A 16,346-nucleotide genomic window follows, 5' to 3' on the forward strand; every position below is an offset into this window, starting at 1 on the left:
GTCGGTGCGAGGCACTGTGGTTGAGGCAGTGGAGGCTTTTGAGGCAGCACTTGGGGCAATTTCAGATCTGGAGGTGGTGAAGAAGCTCTGGCTTGAGTGAGTACAGGAGACCACACACACACACACACACACACACACACACACACACACACACACACACACACACACACAGAAGCCCTTTATTAAACATTAGTCCATGCTGCATATTTGAGGTATATGTGTGGAGACTCCACAGAAGAAGCGACTCTGCTGTAGAACATAATCTTATTGTTTATTATAAATCTGCTTCTAGTGTTTCTGAAGCCCTGTCAGATCCCATCCCTGATCTTTCCCTCAAATCCAATTCAAAAACCTTCTATCCAGGCCCAACTTTTCTTACATGATCTCAGATACTTCAGATCTTCAGTCTTATCAACCTTTTTGAAGTCAGGTATATCCAAAGTTAAAGCTAAAGTCTGTGTAGTTCCAGATCTTCCCATGCAGCTCCAGTCCACTCCAAGCTTTCTGTGATTAAGATCAGATCCAGGGCTCTTAATAATGAAGTCCTGACTCTGAGGAAATGCCCACAGTTTTAAATCTCTCTCCATCTACACCTGCGTTTTCTAAAAAAATAAATCGCTTCTCTACACCTGAACATCTAAAACGCTTTTACAACTCTGTCCTGCTCTCCGTCTGGCCTCGTTCCCCTCAGATGTTTATTTGCTCTCCATCTCCTTGGATCCACCCGGTTTATGGAGAACGCATGAAGATGGCGGAGTCGCTGCTGTGGTTAAACTCAAGACCCGTTTGTGTTGAGATGCCTTCAGTTCAGTGCAGATCTGTCCAGACTCATGAGTTTAACTTCAGCTTCTCCAATGTGTGAGAGATAAGAAGTCCTGAATGTTCTAAAAAGCCACCAAGTTCCTGATAATCCACAGTGATCAGTCTAAATTACTTCTACTGCTTCTCCAATCAGGAACAAAGTCTTTATTTCCTGACCAATTCACTCCAGGCATCTGTAGACCTGATTGGTCTGATCACTCCTACATCGACCCAAATACTCGTCCATAGACCCGATTAATCACCTGTTTATTCCTAAACAATAGTCTGTGGACCCGATCAATCATCTGTAGACCCGAGTCTGAACTCCAACATGCACTGCACAGTTACAGTCTGCCCTCTGATCACGATTCCCTAAAGTGTGGAATGCAGTGTGTGTGTGTCCGCGCGAGGAGTGTGTGCGTCGTGTGCGTCGTGTGCGTCGTGTGCGTGCGTGTGCGTGCGTGTGCGTGCGTGTGCGTGCGTGTGTGTGTGTACTCTAACTGCTGTGCCTCTCTCCCCAGTTATCTCCTCTTTACTAGCAGTAAGCTGGCAGGCCGAGATCTGCGAGTGTTCAGTGATTTGGTGCAGCGCTGTCTGAACACCACACCCTGCAGGATCCGCCTCCCACACCACAGCGCCACCTACTGGACCTGCTACAGCTTCCACAACCAGGTATACACACACACACACACACACACACACACACACACACACACACAAACAGTTGGAGCTGTGGGTGGGGCTATGAGGTATGTTCTTATCATTCATTCTGAAGATGTGTGTGTGTGTGTGTGTGTGTGTGTGTGTGTGTGTGTGTGTGTTTTACAGGTGATCTCCTTCTATTTGAGTTTTCTTCCTCCATCACTTCACTCATCTGCTTTGGAGAGATTCAGATACACTATGCCCAACAACTCTGAACTCTGCCTCAGGTATCTCTCTCTCTCTCTCTCTCTCACTCACACACACACACACACACACACACACACACACAGAAAGAGTGCCCTTTAGTGGGTGTTGGAAAAAGAGGTGTTATAACTTCTATCGTCTTTGTGTGTGTGTGTGTGTGTGTGTGTGTGTGTGTGTGTGTGTGTGTGTGTGTGTGTGTGTAGGGTTTTGCAGCAGGAGTGGAGTGATGAGAATGTGGAACACCTGAAGCTACAGACACGTCTGATGACTGCAGCAGTCCCCACCTGTCTGTCTGCCTGGAGGATGTGAGTCTGTCTCACCACACTGTGTGTATCTGTAGAAGTGTGTGTGTGTGTGTGTGCGTGTACTAATCTTCTCCCCGACCTTCTCCAACCTTCATCACGTGTGTGTTTCTCACCTTTCCGGATTTAAGTGCACTCACATCTGCTCTTTCAGAAGACTGATGGTGTCTTCAAGTGAGGACAATAGTGAGGTTCCTCATCACCTTCTTGAGGTCAGCAGACGATGTCGTGTTGTCTCGTGTTTCTTGGAGGACATTGTCTCTCGTTTCCACTATTCGTTTTAGGAGGAGTGTGTGTGTCTCCACCTTCTTGGTGATGTTACTCTGATCGTCAGCTGTGTTCGATCTTCTCATCTTTCTGTGAGGATTCCAGTGTGTCCACCACTTCTGTCTTTTAGAATTGATGGCAGTCTATACTGTTTCTTATCTTCTCCCTGTTCCTCTGTCGAGTGGAGAAGTGTAATGTTCTCCAGCTTGTTTTGGAGGAGTGGTGGTTCATCTCAAAGCTGGACTCTTGTCCTCCTGTAAAGATCAGGTTTTTGTCTCTCTGGATGGAAGGATGATGGTGACTTCGTGTTCGTCTCTTTCCTGGAGGACACTTTGTGTGTGTGTGTGTGTGTGTGTGTGTGTGTGTGTGTGTGTGTGTGTGCGCGCGCGCATGACTTGCAATTCACTATGTGTGTATAATCATGATTTTATGACTTGTAATTCACTATGTGTGTGTGTGTGTGTGTGTGTGTGTGTGTGTGTGTGTGTGTGTGTGTGTGTGTGTGTTTTCAGAGCGGTTGCTGTACAGACGCAGCAGAAGTGCAGAGTTGAAGTGAGTGAATGCAGCCTCTGTTACTTAGTTAGTGTGTGTGTGTGTGTGTGTGTGTGTTTTCACGAGGGTTTTCTGTGCAGGTTGAGTGATTTGAGAGAAGTGTAGTGTGTTAGATAAACGTGTGTGTGTGTGTGTGTGTCTGTGTGTGTGTGTTCCAGGTGCAGAAGCTCTATCAGCAGGCTCTCCAGAAGTTGCCGCTGTGTGCTGCTCTGTGGAGAGATGTAATTTACACACTTCACCCCGTCACACATAAATACACACACACTTATGATGTTTCTAACTCACTTGTGTTTGTGTTTGTGTGCATGCGTTTGTGTGCGTGTGTGTTTGTGCGTGTTTGCGTGTGTGCGCGCGTGTGCGTGCGCGTGTGTGTGTGTTGGGGTGTGTGTGTTGGGGTGTGTGTGTTGGGGTGTGTGTGTTGGGGTGTGTGTGTTGGGGTGTGTGTTGGGGTGTGTGTTGGGGTGTGTGTGCTGGGGTGTGTGTGTGTTTGTGTGTGTGTGTGTTCACAGTGGCTCCTGTTTGAAGCTGCAGCTGGAGGTAAAACTGACACACTGAACAAACTGGTAGTGAAATGCCAGGATGTGGGAGTGAGTCTGAGTGAGCCGCTCAGTGTAAACTCTCACACTCAGGACTCCTGAAGTCTGCAGTCACTCCCTCGTTCCCTCGTTCCCTTCCTTCCTCCCTCACTCCTGTCCTCCCTCTACCCTCTAACTCCTCCCTCACACACTCCTGTAAAACACACACCATCCTCCCATCACACACACTCACACACTCTCTCTGCAATAGACAGGAGCGGCGTGTGTGTGTGTGTGTGTGTGTGTGTGTGTGTGTGTGTGTGTGTGTGTGTGTGTGTCAACAAGCTGAACATGATCTCCAGCTAAGCGAGTGTGTGTCCTCCAAGTCGTCCTATACGTAAGTATGGAGCTGATCTCAGATCTCAGAGCTGCTGCTGCTGCTGTTTCACTGCTTTATGATTCCAGTGTGTTTTAATCCACTTTTATTTCATTCGTCCACCGATCCCAGTTTATAGTCTCTCTCTCTCTCTCTCTCTCTCTCTCTCTCTCTCTCTCTCTCTCTCTCTCTCTCCCTCCCTCCCTCCCCCCACACCCGTGGTGTAGCAGTGTTCACATCGACAGTATTTTAAAGACGTTTATTTTCAGCATTAAACACCACAGATCTGAGAGAGGGAGAGAGAGAGAAAGAGAGAGAGAGAGAGAGAGACTCTGAGGTTCCAGTTTGTTTTAAGGGCTCAAAATAAAAAGAAAAAAAATCTAAGAGGATTCTAAACGACAGCAGTATTGTGTGAATGGAAGCTCAGCCGTGATCTTGCGGTGTTTTCTCGCGGTGTTTTCTCGCGGAGACTCTACGGAGAACGCTAACGCTGCTCAGATCCCTCAGCGAGCCTCCACTAACTCTATGTGCAAGTGTTCTTTTTTTTTTTTTCTTGTAAAAATATCATATTAATTAAAAGTATTCAGGAAACATGCAGAAATGATATTTCAACTGTTTTATTTTGTAATTGAAAAATGTTTCAATTAAATTATTTTGTACAGAGATTCTGCTTTTGTGTCATTGATTTATTTTCCCTTCAAAAGAGAAGTTGATGGATTTAATTCCACATTTTAACAGAGGACATTTTCCCCAGACCTCCTCATCTTTGTAAAGCTGCTTTGGGAAAATGTCCATTGTTGAAAGTTGGAATGTAGAAGTTTAGTGTCTATAAGTTTCTCCATAATGACTGATCCAGTGGTGACTGTGGTGAAGGAAAAACTCCCTGAGACTTCATGATGAAGAATCTATGAGAGGAACCAGACTTTAAAGAGAACCTCATCCTCAACACTGAATGTCCTTCATTAAAGTTCTGTATTAAATCTGTAAATACAATTAAAAACAAACCTTTACTTCATCTAAACGTGATGATGAAGTGTTCTGATGTACTTTAGAAATGCAGCATTATGGTCCCTTTAGCTAATCATATTTCTCCAGATAAAAAGAAATATCTTAAAAGAGCATCTTGTATTCGTTTAACGGACAAAAAGTTTGCTGCTATTACTTTTTCAGGTAAAAAGTGTTTAAAAAAAATAAAATAAATAAAACTTAGGTTTAAAAAATCGGTTATTTGCTTAAATAAAGTCTGTAAATGACCAAATGGGATAATAATCGTGATCTTATTAACATTAAGGTGTGTGTTTGGGGGGGATGTTGGTCCCATCAACACTACACTTAATAGCACAAGAGACACTGACAGATCTCAAATTTTTGGGAATAGAGACTGTGGAAGCCCTCAAAAGTAATAAAAAAAAAAACAGCACAGGGGGCACTGGTCAACTCACACTTTGGAAGCGTTACTGAGATGGATGCTCCTTCGTTCTTTAATTTAGAACGGAAGAATGAACAGAAAAGGTTTATGCATGCCGTGTGAACAGAATCGGAGACGGTCAGCTTCTCTTCAGGTGATATTTGATAACGTGTACCTAATTCCTGACGTTTTGGACGTCTCCAGGCTATTGGGCATAAAGACTGGTCAGATTCTCCTAGACCAGGAAAAGGATTTTCACCGGGTTGAACATGAATATTTGTGGAAGGTTCTGGAGGTTTATGTGCCCCTGGTGTGGAAAAGAGGTGGTTTTAAGTACTTTGGTGCCTACCTGGGGAGTGATAAGTTTTTAAATAAAAACTGGGAAAGCACATAATTTGCATACTGAGCAGGTGGAAGCAGCTGGTTCCAACGATGTCCTCCTTATTGGACACAAAAACACTGGATGTTTCTGGATTACCACTTTTTACAGCGGACTTTTTAAAATATGGGGAAAAAAATTAAAAAATCTATTAATTAATTAAAAGATGTGGAAAACTACACTGGCTGCTTGAGGAGCCCCTGGTCTATGGGAGTCGTCTGGACTTCTCGGGTGCACCAACCCTACACTGTCCAGAGCTCTGATCTCCACAAAGATCGTCACACTCCGGGAGCTCATGAATGTTGCAGGGACTGACCTGTCACATGTGGAGTACCTTGCAGCAAGTACGGGACTCCGGGCCCTGCGCATCGCTAACCTGCTCTTACACCGCTGGAGGTCTACACTAACAGCAGAGGAGCCTGTTTAGCTAAAGGACTTTGAAATCGTGAGACCAGCCATGCAGAGGAGAAACCCTTTCCCCAGCTGGACATCGCTCCTGACCTCGACGGGTGTGGAGGTTCTCCTCCTGGAGTGCAGGGGTAAAGGGGAGATGAACTTTGGGACAGTGATGGAGAAGCTGCTCTACAGGGCCTGTGTTAAGGTTTTAAATAAGAATAAACTGAGCGGGAGGGTGGGCCCCCAGTGGAGAAATCTTCTTGGTTTTAATAATGATATAAAACCAGAGTGGAGACAAACCACCGCTAACCAAAAAATCTGCCGAGCTCCAGTGGAGGATTTTACACTGCATCATCTCTGTGAACTATTTTATTTTAAACCCTGATGTTCTACAGGACTCCGTTCTGTTCACAGAGAGAAACTGGTTTTTGACGCTTTTATTCACTGCTCCAGGTTAAGATGTTCATTGGGAGTGACGACGATGGACAGGATTAGAAATGAGTTTATTAGAGGGACAGCACATGTAGGACGTTTTGGAGACAAGGTGAGGAAGGTGAGATTGAGATGGTTTGGACATGTGCAGAGGCGGGACATGGGGTATATCAGTAGGAGAATGCTGAGGATGGAGACACCAGAAAGGAGGAAAAGAGGAAGACCAAGGAGGAGGTTTATGGATGTGGTGAGGGAAGACATGCAGGTAGTTGGTGGCAGATGTCGAGGACAGGGGGGTGTGGAGACGGATGATCCACTGTGGCGCCCCCTAATGGCAGCAGCCAAAAGAAGAAGAATTAGAAGAACATAATTTACTGCTTCAGGTTACAGTCAATGTTTGTGCTTTTAAAAGTATTTTGAGTTCCTTTAATGTGAATGTTACTCTCCTGTATTTTATGCTTGTTTTTAAGTACGTCAGAAGAAACAGGTTTATGTGCCAACTGAAGTTTATTTTGGGGCAGGAGAAAATTATGTACCCAAGTAGAAACAACCAAGTGGCTCAAAACACTGACTGTGACTAAAATCGATGATTGTGGTTGATTTGAATGTTTATTAGTGTGTGGGGGATCTGAAGATGTTTGAGGATGAAGCTCTGAGATCTGTGTTCAGTGAAAGAGGAACAGAACGACCCCCAAAACCTTTTAACTCTCATTTATCTCTATTTAATATTTTATTTATTTGTTTATCTATTTATTTACATAATGGATAAAACTGGTACCATATGGTATGTAACATTATTGGTTTAATTAAAGCTGCAAGCAGTGATGAACGGGCCCTCGGACCCTGGCCCACCGTCGGCCTGAGGAAAACAGTGAACAGTGGGCGAGGTGCATGTAAGCGAGTAAATAAGGGATAATTATGGCACAGTCATTACAAAGTGCCACACTTCCTGCTGCCAGTAGGACCATAAATGTATATTGTCATAAACATAGTCATCAGGCCAGGACTATTATCAAACACGTGAAGTTTGGAGCTGATCGGTCATTGTATGCCTGAGTTCCACACAACTTTCTGTTTTGTGATATAATCGCAAACATCAGCACTTAGCCAAGTGTTGCATGGTGGAACGTGTTTATAGCATGTTTGGTATTGCGTGGCATGTTGAAATGTGTTTCTGAGAGTGAAGTGCAGTGTAAAATATGACATTTCCTTTTGTCAGCAGGTGGCGCTATAACTAATACTGAATATGGGCATGTAGATCTGTTCAGATTAGGAGTCGTATCAAACATTAGAAGTTTGGGGCAGATTGGACATTGTATGTCTGAGTTATAGCAACTTCATTTTTCATGGCGAATCGTCGAAATTTGTCAGACGTCTATGGACACGCCCTTCGACGAAAACTCTAGATCTTCAGGATTTTACATTGCAAAGGCTTTTAGATTATGCGTGCCAAATTTGGTGTTGATCCGAACAAATCGGAGCGGAGTTCGTTAAAATACAACATCTGAAAATTGACCAAAAATTTGCTCATAAAATTAAAAATACCCGACTTCCTGTTGGGTGTCGGATTTCGTACCAAGAGGTTTCTTTTTGTAGGTATTAGTGTGTTACATGTGTGTACCGATTTTCATACATGTACGTGAAACATAGCTCGAGCCACAAACCGCTGAAAGTGTATAGGTGGCGCTGTTGAGCCATTTTGCCACACCCACTTTCGAGAAACATGACGTACCTAATGTTTCGACATTTCCGCTGTGTGTGCAAAGTTTCGTGAGTTTTTTGGGAAAAAAATGCAAATAATAAGAAGAAGAATAAAGAAATTACAATAGGGTCCTCACAACTCCGGTGCTCGGGTCCTAATAAACGTGTGTAAAAAAAAAAAAAAAAAGGAAAAATGACGTATTCCTCTTTCAGTGTGTGGTGTTGTGGTGATCCGATCCGGCAGAGGGCGCTGATTCTCTCTCTGTGTGAGTCTCCGTCAGTAAGAGAAGAAGAAGGGTTTCAGGTTTCCAGCGCGAGCTCTGATTCTAATCCTCAGTCTCCCGCCCCTGCGCTCTGATCGGATTTATTTTTATTGTATATATATATATTTATTAATTTATTATATACAGTATAAATCCTGAGGGAAATCCTGAGGTAAGTTGATGTAAAACTGTTAGCTGAGCTCTGTTCTGTCCACACTTTCAGGCTGTGTCCCAAACAGAGCTCCACTTCCCTCAGTAGGGCGCGAGGTTAGGGCGCGCGCTGTACTCTGAAGTGCAGTACATGTAGCGGAGAGTGTTTTTGAGACTGAGCCTGCTAACGTCTGTGTTTATTAGTTTTTTACATTACATTTTACTTTGATTAGATATGTACAATAGTTATTCATATAAAACTGAGTTATTATAGTGATGAGTTTATTAATATTAATAATAACGATTATTCACTCAAAACTAATTATTCAGGAAATCTGATGCATTATTCTGTTAAATTGGTTTATACCTTTATAGCAGCTACAAACACACATAATCTCGCCATTATCTCATTTTCATCTCGCCTTCATCTCACCCTCATTAAGGCCTCATCTCGCCTTCATCTCACCATTTTACCCTCATCTCGCCTTTATCTTTCCGGCATCTCACCTTCATTTTACTCTCATCCCGCCATAATCTTGCCATAATCTCACCATCATCTCTACATTATCTCACCATCTTGCTGTTGTCTTACCGTCATCTCACCTTCATCTCGCATCACCTCACCTTCATCTTGCCATCATCTCGCTGTCATCTCACATTCCTCTCGCCGTCATCTTACCTTTTTACCGTTGTCTTACCATTTTACTGTCATCTCACCTTCATCTCACCTTATCTCACAGTCATCCCGTCTTTATCTCACATCTTGCCGTCATCTCATCCTTATTTGGCCATCACCTCATCCTTATTTGGCCATCACCTCACCTTCACCTCACTTTTATCTCGCCTTCATCTGCCTTTATCTGGCCTTCATCTGGCCGTCATTTCACCTTCATCTCGACTTCATTTTGCCTTCATCTCGACGTCATTTCACCGTCATCTCACCATAATCTTACAATCATTTTGCCATTATCTTACAGTCATCTCACCATCTTGCCATCATCTCACGATCTCACTGTCTCTCCGTCATTTCGCCTTCATCTCACAGTCATTTCGCCTTCATCTCACAGTCAGCTCACCTCCATCTTCCGTCATCTCACCATTTCACCGTCATCTCACCATCTCACCTTCACCTCACCTTCATCTCGCCATTATCTCACTGTCATCTCGCCGTCATCTCACATACTCACTATCTCACCATAATTCAAATGTGCATTGGTATAAATGGTGCTGCTGTCAGAGCTGCTGGAGAACTGATCACCACCTCCTACCTGTGTTTGGATCAGTTTTGTAAAATGCAGATGGAGATGAGCAGCACTTCTGATGGAAGAATGTCCAGCTCAGTGGGACACGTCACTCCTGTGGATCTACAGAACGGAGAATTCTGGATGGAACCTCTGAAAGAGGAAGAAACTGATGAGGATGAATATTTCTGTATGATTTCAGAGATTTGTTTACTGAAACGCCACATCTCACTTCTCACAGATTAACTCCTCACAGTTCATGAGAGTAAATTTGAGATGTTTTAAATCTTCAGATGGAGGAATTCGGAGCTCTGTAGAAGATGGAAACGATCAGGAGAATAAAGGATTCCAGATACTTATTAAAGAAGAAGAACCTAAACATGATGAGTTTCTCTGTAAGATTCACGATTTACTGAGATTTCAGTCATTTCTTTGTTTATAATAATAATAATAATAATAATAATAATAATAATAATAATAATAATAATAATTGTATTTAAAGTAGTTTTATATTTAAATAGATCAAATGAAATAAGAGAAAAACGTCTTTATGAATAAAAGTGTTTATTAATGAAAGAAGTTCAGGATATAAATGTGATCTCAGTGGATTCACCTGTAAGGAGCAAATCAGCGGACGTGTGAAGGACGTTTGAAGGACGTTGTGTTCTGAGGATTTTATTTACTCACTGGTGATTTCTCTTCTTCCAGACTGTGAAGATTGTAAATCTTTCTTCATTAACAAATGTGATGTTCACGGTCCGGCTCTCTTTATCCCTGATGTTGCGGTTCCACTGGGGGTCGCTGACCGAGCCAGACAAACCCTTCCTCCGGGTCTGGAGATTCGGAAGTCCAGTATTCCTGACGCAGGCCTGGGAGTGTTCAACAACAGCGACACTATTCCAGTTGGTGCTCACTTCGGACCGTACCAGGGAGACACGGTAGAGCGAGAGGAAGCCATGAACAGCCCCTACTCCTGGGTGGTGAGTTCACTTGGTGGGTCATGGTGAACCATCTGTGGGCTTTATAATGGAGAGAACATGTGGAATTATGCAGAGATCCTTGTAGATCCAGGATCATGTTACGAACCACACTGTGTTTTATGGAGTTGTGTGGGCGTGGCTAAGTGTGAACATCAGTGAACGGTTTATAAATCTGTCTCTATCTGTGAGATTTTTGTCTTCTGCATTCTCTCACACTGAGAATTTTCACATGACTCTGATACTGATGAAGTTCTCGTCCCCAATCTCCTCCTCCTGGTGTCGAAAGCTGCACTGAGATCAATCAAAACAAGTGAAGAGACAAAACCCTGATCAGAGGCCAAAAACAGATTATTTACCTTCTATAGAAACCCTAATCGATTGAAGACCTTTGTGATGAATGTGAATTCTGACTGCACCCCCACCTCACCTCACCTCACCTCACCTCACCTACATCACTACCTCACTACTAACACACTTGTAGCTCCATGAAAACCTCCAGAAAATCTTCCTAAATCAGAGGAGATTATTATAGCAGTAAATGGGACTAAACCTGGAAAGGCACATAAAAACCCCCACAATTCTGATGATATAATCTCCATATAGTGTCAATTTCCCACATTTATATATTTTATAAAGTTTCTTGCATCAGTCATCAGAAATCATCATGACCTTCTGTAACTCTTTGATGGATTAAAAAGTAAAAGTATAATGCAGAAGTGTGGTTTATTGTGCAGCCCTGGTGTAGTGTGTAATGCTGTGTTTTTCTCAGATACACATTAGTGAGCAGTGTGAGAAATACATCGATGCCACACCAGAGACATGTTCTAACTGGATGAGGTGAGAAATGCTTTTTATTTCCTTCATGTTCCTTTAAACTCTGTATATCTCTTTACCAGGCTTATTCTTTAAAGACTCACTGAAATCTCTCCCTTCTCTCCCTCCTTTTCTTCTGAATCCCTCGCTCTCTCAGGTATGTTAATTGCGCTCGTAACGCTGAGGAGCAGAATCTGGTTGTATTTCAGCATCATGGAGGAATTCTGTACCGCTGCTGTCGACCCATCGACCCCGGGCACGAGCTGCTGCTGTGGTATGAGGAGGATATCAGTAAAGATCTCAGCGTCACCTTCAACAACATCTGGAACAGAAAGTGCTCCATTAATGGTTACTGCCATAACTTTATTCGAAGTTAAGATTATATTATTATTATTATTATTATTATCTATTTGTTTTCAAGATAAAAAGGTTTTTAAAAGCAGGGATTTTGAAGTATGAGAGTGGAAAAATGTTCACCTGTTTGATCTGAACCATACAGAAATCGATTTCAGTTCCTTTCTGTTGAATCGGTTGTTTTTTTGTGACTCAGTGGTTTGAATGGTGTCTATTAGCTGAAGAATGTCTAAAATTGGTTTCTACTACAGGGAGAAACAGAGTCCTGCAAGTCTTCTCCTGCTCCTCATGCCCATTTTCTTACACAACCAAAATTTATCTCCACAAACACATTAAGAGGTGCCACAATGAGGAATACGTCCGTCTCCTAACATCAGGAGAGATTAAATATGAGAGCCTGGTGAACCCGAAAAGGGCCGATGGAGCCACAGTGATGGAGTCCTTCGAGAGTCTGGGTGCTGATCCTTCCCACACGCAGAAAGATCCACCCCAGTGCTCACAATGCGGAAAGATTTTTGTCCAGCGCAAATATCTGAAAGTGCACCAGCGTGTTCACACGGGTGAAAGGCCGTATCAGTGCTCGCAGTGCGGGAAGAGTTTCACTCAGCAGAGCAGTCTCCGGGTTCACCAGCGTCTCCACACTGGAGAGAACCTGTATCAGTGCTCACAGTGTGAGAAGAGTTTTACTCAGCAGATTCATCTCCGGTCGCACCAGCGCATTCACACTGGAGAAAAGCCGTATCAGTGCTCGCAGTGCGGGAAGAGTTTCACTAAGCAAATTAATCTCCAGACGCACCAGCGCATTCACACTGGAGAGAAGCCGTACCAGTGCTCACAGTGCGGGAAGAGTTTTAGGGAGGGAGGGCATCTGCTGCGACACCAGAACATTCACAACGAGAAGAAGCCGTATCAGTGCTCACAGTGCGAGAAGAGTTTCACTCAGAAGATTCATCTCCAGGCGCACCAGCGCATTCACACTGGAGAGAAGCCGTTCCAGTGCTCACAGTGCGGGAAGAGTTTTAGCGAGGGACGGAGACTGCGGCGACACCAGAACATTCACATCGAAAAGAAGCCGTATCAGTGCTTACAGTGCGGGAAGAGTTTCGGAGAGTTGGGAACGCTCACGCGACATCATCGCGTTCACACAGGAGAGAAACCGTATCAGTGTTCGCACTGCGGAAATCGTTTTAGTGAAAGAGGACATCTTACGACACACCAGCGTATTCACACAAAGGAAAAGCTGTTTCACTGCAACCAGTGTGGGAGGAGTTTTACTCGCAAGACCACCCTCAAACAGCACCAACGCATTCATACCAGGGAGAAACCCTAGTACTGCTCCGTGTGTGTGAAAATCGTGTATGTGTATGAGGGTGTGTGTGTATGAAGATGTGTGTGTTTGTGTATCTATGAGTGTGTGTGTGTGTGTGTGTGTGTATGTATAAGGGTGTGTGTTTGTGTGTAAGTGTATGTATGAGGGTATATGTGTTCCTGTGTGAGTGTATGTATGACGGTGTGATGTGTTTCTGTGGGTGTGTATGTATGTGGGTGTGTATGAGTGTGTCTGTGTGAGTGAATAAATGTATGAGGGTGTGTATGAGTGTTTGTGTGTGTGATAGTGTATGAATGTGGGTCTATGTGTGTGTGTGTAAGTGTATGTATGATGGTGTATGTGTGTGAGTGTATGTTTGAGGATGTGTATGTGTGTTTTTCTTTGTGTGTGTGTGTGTGTGTGTGTGTGTGTGTGTGTGTGTGTGTGTGTGTATATGTATGTATGTATGTATGTATGTATGTATGTATGAGGGTGTGTATGAGTGAGTGTGTGTGTGTGTGTGTGTGTGTGTGTGTGTGTGTGTGTGTGTGTGTAGGATGATGTGTATGAGTGTGTGTATGTATGCATGTATGAGGGTGTGTATGAGTGAGTGTGTGAGCGTATGTATGAGGGTGTGTGTGTATGTGTATATATGTATTAGGGGTGTGTATGAGTGTGTGTGTGTATGTTTGAGGATGTGTGTGGGTCTGTACGTGTGTATGTACGAGGGTGTGTATGTGTATGTATGAGGGTGTGTATGTGTGTGTATGTGTAATGGTGTCTTTGTGTTGGTGTGAGTGTATGTGTGTATGTGTATGAGGGTGTTTTAGTGTATGTATAAGGGTGTGTATATTTGGGTGTATGAATGAGGGTGTGTATGTGTTTGTGTGTGTAAGAGTGTGTATATTTGGGTGTATGAATGAGGGTGTGTGTGTGTGAGAGTGTGTGTATGTTTGGGTGTATGAATGAGGGTGTGTATGTGTGTTTGTGTGTATGTTTGGGTGTATGAATAAGGGTGTGTATGAGGGTGTGTATGTTTGGGTGTATAAATAAGGGTGTGTATGTTTGGGTGTATAAATAAGGGTGTGTATGAGGGTGTGTATGTTTGGGTGTATAAATAAGGGTGTGTATGTTTGGGTGTATAAATAAGGGTGTGTATGAGAGTGTGTATGTTTGGGTGTATAAATGAGGGTGTGTATGAGAGTGTGTATGTTTGGGTGTATAAATGAGGGTGTGTATGAGAGTGTGTATGTTTGGGTGTATAAATGAGGGTGTGTATGAGAGTGTGTATGTTTGGATGTATAAATAAGGGTGTGTATGAGAGTGTGTATGTTTGGGTGTATAAATAAGGGTGTGTATGTTTGGGTGTATAAATGAGGGTGTGTATGAGAGTGTGTATGTTTGGGTGTATAAATAAGGGTGTGTATGAGAGTGTGTATGTTTGGGTGTATAAATGAGGGTGTGTATGAGAGTGTGTATGTTTGGGTGTATGAATGAGGGTGTGTATGAGAGTGTGTATGTTTGGGTGTATAAATAAGGGTGTGTATGAGGGTGTGTATGTTTGGGTGTATAAATAAGGGTGTGTATGTTTGGGTGTATAAATAAGGGTGTGTATGTTTGGGTGTATAAATAAGGGTGTGTATGAGGGTGTGTATGTTTGGGTGTATAAATAAGGGTGTGTATGAGGGTGTGTATGTTTGGGTGTATAAATAAGGGTGTGTATGAGGGTGTGTATGTTTGGGTGTATAAATAAGGGTGTGTATGAGGGTGTGTATGTTTGGGTGTATAAATAAGGGTGTGTATGAGGGTGTGTATGTTTGGGTGTATAAATAAGGGGGTGTATGTTTGGGTGTATAAATAAGGGTGTGTATGTTTGGGTGTATAAATAAGGGTGTGTATGAGGGTGTGTATGTTTGGGTGTATAAATGAGGGTGTGTATGAGGGTGTGTATGTTTGGGTGTATAAATAAGGGTGTGTATGTTTGGGTGTATAAATAAGGGTGTGTATGAGAGTGTGTATGTTTGGGTGTATAAATAAGGGTGTGTATGAGGGTGTGTATGTTTGGGTGTATAAATAAGGGTGTGTATGAGGGTGTGTATGTTTGGGTGTATAAATAAGGGTGTGTATGAGGGTGTGTATGTTTGGGTGTATAAATAAGGGTGTGTATGAGGGTGTGTATGTTTGGGTGTATAAATAAGGGTGTGTATGTTTGGGTGTATAAATAAGGGTGTGTATGAGGGTGTGTATGTTTGGGTGTATAAATGAGGGTGTGTATGAGGGTGTGTATGTTTGGGTGTATGAATAAGGGTGTGTATGAGGGTGTGTATGTTTGGGTGTATAAATAAGGGTGTGTATGAGGGTGTGTATGTTTGGGTGTATAAATAAGGGTGTGTATGAGGGTGTGTATGTTTGGGTGTATGAATGAGGGTATATATTTGGGTGTATGAATGAGGGTATATATTTGGGTGTATGAATGAGGGTGTGTATGAGGGTGTGTATATTTGGGTGTATGAATGAGGGTGTGTATGTGTGTTTGTGTGTATATTTGGGTGTATGAATGAGGGTGTGTATGTGTGTTTGTGTGTATATTTGGGTGTATGAATGAGGGTATATATTTGGGTGTATGAATGAGGGTGTGTATGTGTGTTTGTGTGTATATTTGGGTGTATGAATGAGGGTATATATTTGGGTGTATGAATGAGGGTGTGTATGTGTGTTTGTGTGTATATTTGGGTGTATGAATGAGGGTATATATTTGGGTGTATGAATGAGGGTGTGTATGAGGGTGTGTATGTTTGGGTGTATAAATAAGGGTGTGTATGTTTGGGTGTATGAATGAGGGTGTGTGTGTGTTTGTGTGTATATTTGGGTGTATGAATGAGGGTGTGTATGTGTGTTTGTGTGTATATTTGGGTGTATGAATGAGGGTATATATTTGGGTGTATGAATGAGGGTGTGTATGTGTGTTTGTGTGTATATTTGGGTGTATGAATGAGGGTGTGTATGTGTGTTTGTGTGTATATTTGGGTGTATGAATGAGGGTGTGTATGTGTGTTTGTGTGTATATTTGGGTGTATGAATGAGGGTGTGTATGTGTGTTTGTGTGTATATTTGGGTGTATGAATGAGGGTATATATTTGGGTGTATGAATGAGGGTGTGTATGAGGGTGTGTATGTTTGGGTGTATAAATAAGGGTGTGT

The 16,346-nt window shown here is 42.9% G+C and overlaps 2 protein-coding genes and 1 long non-coding RNA gene across 7 annotated transcripts in view; 2 read left to right on the top strand and 1 right to left on the bottom strand.

The window, feature by feature from the left end:
* Window positions 1–4,384, top strand: part of zfc3h1 (zinc finger C3H1-type containing) — a 23,353-nt gene extending 18,969 nt beyond the window's left edge. For all 4 annotated transcript variants that reach the window (XM_083561313.1, XM_083561310.1, XM_083561311.1 and 1 more), the window contains 7 exons: window positions 1–96; window positions 1,323–1,473; window positions 1,630–1,730; window positions 1,911–2,012; window positions 2,789–2,828; window positions 2,987–3,049; window positions 3,338–4,384. The exon at window positions 1–96 is cut by the window's left edge and continues 9 nt beyond it. In XM_083561313.1, the coding sequence (XP_083417439.1) occupies window positions 1–96; window positions 1,323–1,473; window positions 1,630–1,730; window positions 1,911–2,012; window positions 2,789–2,828; window positions 2,987–3,049; window positions 3,338–3,466 (682 nt within the window). In that variant the 3' untranslated portion in view covers window positions 3,467–4,384. The remainder of the gene's footprint in view (window positions 97–1,322; window positions 1,474–1,629; window positions 1,731–1,910; window positions 2,013–2,788; window positions 2,829–2,986; window positions 3,050–3,337) is intronic.
* LOC310737135 lies at window positions 3,822–4,856 on the bottom strand. Its single transcript, XR_014536767.1, has 2 exons — window positions 3,934–4,856; window positions 3,822–3,903 (listed from the first exon to the last, which is right to left on the bottom strand). It is a non-coding gene; the product is annotated as an uncharacterized lncRNA (long non-coding RNA).
* A 3,435-nt stretch (window positions 4,857–8,291) lies between these two features.
* Window positions 8,292–13,795, top strand: LOC310736410 (uncharacterized protein). 2 transcript variants are annotated; one of them, XM_083559888.1, is made up of 7 exons: window positions 8,292–8,470; window positions 9,732–9,879; window positions 9,983–10,084; window positions 10,398–10,669; window positions 11,439–11,506; window positions 11,640–11,830; window positions 12,088–13,795. In XM_083559888.1, the coding sequence occupies exons 2-7, from the start codon at window positions 9,741–9,743 to the stop codon at window positions 13,164–13,166; spliced, it is 1,851 nt and encodes a 616-aa protein (XP_083416014.1). In that variant the 5' UTR covers window positions 8,292–8,470; window positions 9,732–9,740; the 3' UTR covers window positions 13,167–13,795. The 2 variants fall into 2 exon arrangements, with proteins under 2 accessions (XP_083416014.1, XP_083416013.1); XM_083559887.1 differs by lacking the exon at window positions 8,292–8,470 and having other exon boundaries at window positions 9,411–9,879.
* Window positions 13,796–16,346: the final 2,551 nt, after the last annotated feature.

This window comes from Silurus aristotelis (genome assembly GCF_946808225.1).
Source record: "Silurus aristotelis genome assembly, chromosome: 14".
NCBI classification, from domain to species: Eukaryota; Metazoa; Chordata; class Actinopteri; order Siluriformes; family Siluridae; genus Silurus; species Silurus aristotelis.